General features: G+C 51.7%; 1 protein-coding gene across 1 annotated transcript; it reads right to left on the bottom strand.

Annotated features, from left to right (window-relative positions):
• Positions 1-378: 378 nt before the first annotated feature.
• Positions 379-6,921, bottom strand: FOXA1 (forkhead box A1). Its single transcript, XM_007430439.3, has 2 exons — positions 6,553-6,921; positions 379-3,267 (listed from the first exon to the last, which is right to left on the bottom strand). Exons 1-2 carry the CDS (start codon positions 6,622-6,624, stop codon positions 2,032-2,034), a joined length of 1,308 nt encoding a protein of 435 aa, XP_007430501.1. The 5' UTR covers positions 6,625-6,921; the 3' UTR covers positions 379-2,031.
• Positions 6,922-7,552: the final 631 nt, after the last annotated feature.

Raw genomic sequence — 7,552 nt, 5'->3', positions numbered from 1 at the left:
CTTATGCAAATGAAAACTCTTAGTTGTACTGTTTTTTTTAAAAAAGAACAAATATTTCAGTTTGTGAGATATTTTTAGTAGAATTGGTCTGCTTGTTAATATTCAATAAGTTTAATAAATATTTAATATATATCTAATAAGGTGACTGTTTGGACATTTAATTCACAGTTCTGTCAATGCTCTCCTAATATATTGCCTTGCCTGGAGAGGGAAAAAACTGCCAACAATTCCTTTTGTTTACTCTTCTCTTCCTCTCTGAACCCTAGGTTCATTTTTAACCCACCTAGAAGTAACTATTCTTTCAGTAATGGAATAAAACAAAATAAAATAACCAAAAATCACTCATTGATAATATATGATTTATTTAAAGTCCTTAACTGGAAATGATAAAAAAAAAGGGGGGGGGGAAACATACTCCATGGCTTATATTGTCATTAAAAAAACCAAAGGAATCAAAACATTTTTTTCAATTACAATCACATTTATTATAAAATTAAGATTTTTATTTTCTTTAAAATGGTGTGTCATTTTAAAACCGTTTATTTAAAGCACTTTCAAGCTGTCAAGAAAGAAAATATAAACCGTGCAAATAAATTAAGAATATTGTGAAGGCAAACGGGGGAAAAAACCAAAAAGGGGGAGGGGAAAAACCCGTCTGGCTATGCTAAAACATCATGTAAAAACTGTAGAAAGTGCATTAACACTGGATGAACGTGCTAACAACGGTAGAATTAAGCGGCTTCAAAAAATTCAGCAGGGCGGTAGCAATCATGATTTGGGAATAGACTGATCTGATGAAAGCAGCCATGGGAACAATCTCCCAGTTCAGAATATTCTTCGGCGCAGGGCTGGAACAATAATAGTCATTGAGTTCTAGAACCCATGCCGGGGGGGGGGGATTCTGAGATTAAATAATCGGGTCATCCCTGTGGCCAAGTGATTTCCTGATGCTGAAGGAGACTCCTCAGTAACAGCTTATGGGAAGGGGGGGTTGAAATAACAGTAACATGCCTTAAAAGGCTGTGACCTGTACAGCTCCGTATCCTATCCCGTTCCCAAGGAATTATGAAGGATGCAGGAGGCCCTTTCTCTATTCCACTTGCCATCTGTGCTCTGCACCTTTACAAGGCAGGGGGGTTACGGACCTGGCCCTTGATCAGGTGCCTGTGGCCTGTCATCCGTGCTTCCCTGGGGTCACTCCGAACCATTCGAACACAACATGTGCATGGCAGATGATGGGGCGGTATATGCAGGGGGGGGGCAGACTTCTGCCACAGAGTCCAGCAGTGCGTGAAACAAACACCCTTTCCCCAAGTCTCCAAATGGGGGGCGAGTTCTCGCTCTCTGTACTGCATCCCTCAAAGCCTCCCGCTCCTAATCTAATGTCAACTCTCCACCCAGTTGTTTACTGGGAAAAGCCACATGCAGGCCAGTAGGTCCGGGCTCAACTTTGACCTACTGAATCCACCTCAGGGCTGGGAAAACCCCGCACAACGCAGAGGCCTGCCAGAAGCCCCCAATGCTCGGAGGAGACAGGTCCGGTCAAGATGCGACTCTCAAGCAGTGGCCTCCCTTTTCTGTTGAACACACTCCCCCCCCCAATCGTGGCGAGATCGCCACTAAGAAGAAAAGGCGGGGGGATTCAACCAATTATGAGTTCCAAAATGGAAGCCTTGCTCGCTTTGTACAGTGGTCACAGGGTGGGAAGGCAAGGCCGGTTTATACAGTGGTTGTATATGTGGGCTGGGCTGGGCTGGGATTTGCCAGACTTGTCAGGCCAAAACGGGAGAAACGGGACACGCTGGCATACATGATCCAAACAACCACGATAATAAAGTAACAGTCCTTTCTTTTGCTTATTATGTTATCCATTTGCCTTTCCGTTTTCCCTTGCACGGATCGAAGGCTGGGGGTGGAAGGGACGGAGGCAAGCGAACGGTCAGTTTGGGCAGAGATCTAAGGAGAGAGAGACACAGACAAGACCGGGAGGGAAGATTCCACTCGCTTGACCCTCCAGGCCCACCCTGCCAGCTAAGAGGTGTTCAGCACTGGTCTGGAATACACACCTTGGTAGTAGGAGGGCTCCAGGGCTGAGGGCTCAATAGCTCCCCTCCCGCCCATGGAGGCGCTGCTGAGGGGCAACCCGCCAGGCAGGCTGGCCCCATAGGAGGAATATTGCAGTGCTTGCTCATAGGCTTTGAAGTCCAGCTTGTGCTGCTGTTCGGAGGAGGACATGAGGTTGTTGATGGAGAAGGGGTGGTTGAAGGAATAGTGGGGGTCACCCTTGAGGTGCAGCGGTGGCTCATGGGGTCCCAATGCGTGGCCCGGGTGACTCAAGGGGGCCAAGGTGGGCCCGCTGGGGACGGAGGCCACGGCAGCAGCCGCTGCTGCTGCCGCAACCACGGAGGGCTTCAGCTCGGCTCCGTTCCCATTTTGGTCCAAGGCTTGCGGGCTGCCGGAGCTGGGGTTGGATGAGGCAGCCTCCAGCTGCCCTCCTTTGGCTTGGCCTCGGTGCAAGGGCGAGCCGGCACTGCCTGGGTCTTTCCTCCCCTCGCCTCCGCCTGATCCGCCCTTGGCGCCGGGTTGCTTTTCGCACTTGAAGCGCTTCTGGCGCCGGAGGTAGCAGCCATTCTCAAACATGTTGCCCGAGTCTGGGTGCAGCGTCCAGTAGGAGCCTTTGCCCGGCTTATCTGGAGAGCGGGCAACCTTGACGAAGCAGTCATTGAAGGAGAGCGAGTGGCGGATGGAGTTCTGCCAGCGTTGCTGGTTCTGACGGTAGTAAGGAAAGAGGTCCATGATCCACTGGTAGATCTCGCTCAATGTCAGCATCTTGCTGGGTGCCTGCTGGATGGCCATGGTGATGAGTGAGATGTACGAGTAGGGTGGCTTGGCGTGCGGGTAGCTGCGCTTGAAGCTCTTGGCGTCACGGCCACGGCTCAGGTTGGAGGGTGCGTATCCCATGGGGCTCATGCAGGGCCCCATGGCCCCGTAGGCGCCCAGCCCATTTAGCGAAGCCTGCGGAGCACCCATTGCGTTCATGCTACTGGGGCTCAGCGCCGACCCCATGGCCGACATGCTGTTCATGCTGGCTCCAGTTCCGCCAGGGCTCAAACCAGCCCCCAGGCTCGGGTTGGCATAGGACATGTTGAAGGAGCCCGAAGTCATGTTGCCACTGGTAGTCATGGCATTCATGCTCATGTAACTGTTCATGGAATTCATGGAGCCCAGGCCAGAATTCATATTGCTCACGGGCACCGTCGAATAGGCCTGCGGAGGAAGCACAGGTTAAAGTGGCTTTTCCAACCCCCTGCCCTGCTGTGCCATATGCTCCCATGTTCCCAACACCGGAGACTCTCATAGTTGGCCCCCATGAATTCCCCTTGGAGAATATGCTTCCCATGCAGCCAGCCTTCCCGTTCATCCTGAAATTGCACAGAGAAAAGGTTAGCAAACCAAGGCTTCTGAACCCGGTGATTCTGCAGAAAGGGAATCCTTGTGCTCAGCTTTGTTCCCAAACTTTCCAAATGGATACTAGTTTCTGCACTGTCAATTGCTAAAGAAAATTGGAGAGGTGGCAGAAAACATGCATGCATATTATCTACGGTAAGAAATGGCATGCATTTAAAATACGTAGAACGACATTGTATAACGACAACAACAATCAACATCTGCCTATCCCAGGTCCTTGGGAAGGACTCGATAGATGGATAAAAATGCCAAATCCAGTCTAAACAACTGGCTGACTCTGTGACCACTACTACCACCAATAATAACAATATAAACGTTTTGGCTGCATTGGCGACGTTGCATTTGGAGCCAATGGTACTATATAATTATGCAGCACAGAGGGGTGACTTCACAGGCATCGACAGGCCGCACTTCCTTTTTTGGAAGGGAAGGCAGAGTCTTACTTGGGGGCCAAATTTCCAGAGCAGCGTCCCTTGCACAAAACCACGACAGTGATTTAAGGGTTTGGATTAAGCACTCAGTTAAGGATCTGGGGGGATGTGGCGAACATCCACCCTAACCTCCAAATCGGGAGCACATTGGAAGCAAGGAACCGGCCAGGCTCAGATTTTCACCCCCTTTTGGTCAAGCAGCAGCTGTCCCAGGATCCAGTTCACAAACCAGCGGCAGCCCGAAAACCCGCTTCCCACCTGCATTTGTTGGAGGCCCATCCAGGTTTTTTTTAAACAAATCGAAGGAAAGTGAATCCAAACCAATGTTCTCCGGAGCTGCTCAGAATTGCATCCCAGGAGAGCGAGAGAGGCCCTCTTCACACCGAGACGACCGACTCCGTCAGCCCCGCTCGCCGCAACAGACCCCGGGAAGGGAAGAGGATGGGACTCAAGCGGCCCAAGCCACAAAAGCCAGGTCTTCCCAGTTCCGCACCGTCGCCGAGGGCGCCCAAGAGAAGCCGAGGCCTGCACACCCGCGACGCCCTCCGAAGCCGCGAGCGCGAGATCGCCGCTTTTCCTCAGCCCCGCGTCCCCTCCCGGCCCTTCGCTCGCGGCCTCCAGCTTCTGCTTCGGCGGGGGAGCGGGGGAAACAACCCCGGCGACGTTACTTGGGGCTGCTTTTCTCCCAGGGCCTTAACTGCTCCCTGCCAACCTGCTAAATCGGGAAGCTTCCCCTGGGAGGAAGGACGGCAATTTGGGGGTGGGGGGTAGGGAAGTCCAAAATCAAACAAATGACTCTGAGGTTTATGGCCACGTTCTTCTCTCTTCCTCGCAGCCTAGAAGTCTTGACTGATTAATAAAGGACGCTCGAAACGCCAAGTAACTTTTCGCCGTCTGAATTAGATGTCGAAGATACTGCCGCAAGGCGCTCTCAGAAGGCTAAAGAATCATCCTTGGAAAGGAAAATCCTTGATTTTTTCCCTAAAAATCGAATTACTAAACCATCGATTTACTTTATAAGCCGATGTTGAATACTGTATAGGAAAGAGAATGCCTTATAAACTGGTCGCTAATTAGCTTTGTAAATATTGACTATATTTGGGCTATATTATGTGGGCTACATTCTCCCACATTGTTATAATTCTAGCTTTGTATTAGCGGAAATATGTTAAGGAATGGTGATATTTGAGCGATAGGCTGTGTCCACAACAGAGCTTGCATAGGCAGAAATGTCAGTGTAGGGGAAGGTACCCGCTATTTTCAAATTTTAAGAACTAAATCCAGCCTAGTAAAATCAGAACCATCTACCATTAATTGGGGGAAAATGTCTTTATAAGCACATGCATATTAGTTTCTCACGTCCATTTTGGACTAAATACGGAAGTAATGGGAATGTGCTAAATCCCTTTCCATGTAAAAATGCTTTCCAGTAAAGTAGAGCATTAAGTTTAGAAACGGTTCTGGGACTGCAGATGAATTCTTGTTTGCCGATCCAAGATCCCACGTTAGCCTAGGATGGTCGTTTTATTTTCTCCCCCGCCCCACTGGAATACCGGTGAGGCGGGAAGACGCATCCATTGATTCTCAGTCTCTCTCTGCGCCCCTTTTGACCTCTAGCATTAAATGAGAAGCTCCTCTAAAAAGGGCGATACAAACGCGTCTGTTTTACTAGGAGCCCGCTGCCCGCATTTGCCGCGCAGCAGATCCGGATCATAATTCCGGTAAGACCCCGCAAAGCAATCCCGTTGCGGCGCGAGCTTCAGGCTATTTTACGTCTCATCTTGCTGTTTTCCTTTTCACTTTATATGTCTACATTCCGTGGGTTGCAGCTTTTTAATTTTATGTTCCGTCTTTATTCACGGAAAAAGCGCCACTTATCCCTCCATTAGGGGTTCAGAGGTTCCTACACCCTTATTGTTCCTTCGCCCGCTTTTGATCTTTTCTTTCAGTTCTTTGGAGCATATTGTAAAATAAGGAACGTGGACATGAATGGACAATGAAAAGTTAGGCTCCTGGTGACGGAGTCGGATCGCATTCTCGACAGCGCCACCCGCCGGGCTCCGGGAGAATTGATTTCTGTTTTATTTTTAATCTGTCCGCTACCCCCCACCCCCAACTCCGTGAAAGAAGCGTGCGGCAAAGTACACACACAAATGATTATTTTGCCTAGCTAGAGAACAATACTGGCACAGGTGAGGGGTGGGAAGGGGACCAACAAAACGTGAAACTGCTCCCCGAGGGGGTTTCGTGATGATTGTCCCCTCCCGCACGTACACAAATCAAGGCCCTAAATGGAGGGACTCTAGCGCGGTTGGGAGGAAGAGGAATTTAGAACTCTGGTGTGTTTCGACGCGTAATTTGAGGAGGTGATCAATAACGCCTTCCTCTCCCACCCCCATCGGCTCGATTGCCACTGATCTCCCCCACCCCGCATTTCCGCCGCCCCCTCCGTTGCCCCGTGGGACGATTAGAAATTATACCGATTTCTTCCCGGGCTTTGCAGCCAGCTGTAACACCGCAGAAAGCAGGTTTACGCACCATCAGGAACTCGCGCTTAGACCTGACTCCCGGGAGTGGGAAGACCTTCTTTTTGGCTGAAGCCCTCCCGACCAGTTCCCGGATCCCCCCACCCACCGCCCCCGGCTCCGCTCACCTCCTGAGTCTCGGCGTAGTAGCTGTTCCACTCGCTTGTTTCGTGCCCTTCCATTTTCACGGTCCCTAACATCCTGGAGCCAACGTGCCCAGCGTAACCATTCAGTCCCCTCTTGGCGAGCGAAAGGGAGGCCAGAAAACAGAGCCCCCCCGAGTGTAGCAGGAAGCCGGCCCCCGGGGAGGGCTCAGTCAAGCAGGGACGTTGGGTGGCGGCGAGCCACTCGAGAAAGTGAGGAAGTGCCGGCTGGGATGTGAGCGGAGTTGAGCTGAGGTGGATCTTACGTTGCACCAGCCGCCGCCGCCGCCGCCGCTGCCGCCGCCGCCAAAGCAGCGCCCACCTCCTTCTCCTCCTCCTCTTCCTCCTCCTCCTCCTCTCCCCATTTGTCCGCCGCACAAAGACGTTCGCACCTACCAAGCCGCAGATGCACCTGCAAAGCAGGCAGTTCCACTCGGCTTGCAACTCCCCTGGGGCGTCTCTTTATTTGCAAAGCGGTGTAATTGGTTTATGCGGGACTGCGCGGCGGCGGCGGCGGCGGGGGGGGGGGGGGCGAGCACCGAGGAGGTAAAAAAGAATTGGGGAAGGGGGGAGAAACAAACCCAGAGAAAAGGAGGGGGCGCCGGGGAGAGAAGGAGGAGGACGAGCCTTTGGTTTTAACTCTCCCCCACCCTTTAGCCGCCACTGGTGAGGGCGGGGGCAGTTCCAGGGAAAGACGGCACTCCTGTCTCTGTTCAAAGAGCAGACTGAGAAGGGCAGACGCACGACCCTGCGTAGGAGCTGTCCTGTCGGCTCGGACACTTCTTTCCAGAAAGGGAGCAGGGCGGGTGGCTGCAGTTAAAACCAAACCAAGAGCCCTGTGTCACCCGGGCGACTTGCCGTTTAGTGTTAGGCACAGTTGGCTGTTCTGCTGGGCTGCTGTTCTTTAGCAAAAGCGTTAGTCTTTCTCGGTTGCTCTTGAACTTGGTGGCAGTGGCTGAGGTTGGGGCAGCAGCAGCAACAAGCT

Source organism: Python bivittatus, unplaced genomic scaffold (assembly GCF_059951505.1).
Source record: "Python bivittatus isolate LINGU-HERP-01145 unplaced genomic scaffold, Pbiv_v1 ctg000480_np1212, whole genome shotgun sequence".
Classification (NCBI taxonomy): Eukaryota; Metazoa; Chordata; class Lepidosauria; order Squamata; family Pythonidae; genus Python; species Python bivittatus.
The sequence above is the reverse complement of the archived record's forward strand: the minus strand, read 5'-3'. Positions and strand labels throughout refer to the sequence as shown.

Excerpts from the sequence above, each read along its gene's own strand:
- FOXA1 (XM_007430439.3), bottom strand. The coding sequence starts at position 6,624 with ATGTTAGGGACCGTGAAAATGGAAGGGCACGAAACAAGCGAGTGGAAC. Across the intron at positions 3,268-6,552 it reads ACTACGCCGAGACTCAGGAG|GCCTATTCGACGGTGCCCGT; the intron begins GTGAGCGGAGCC and ends CTTCCTCCGCAG.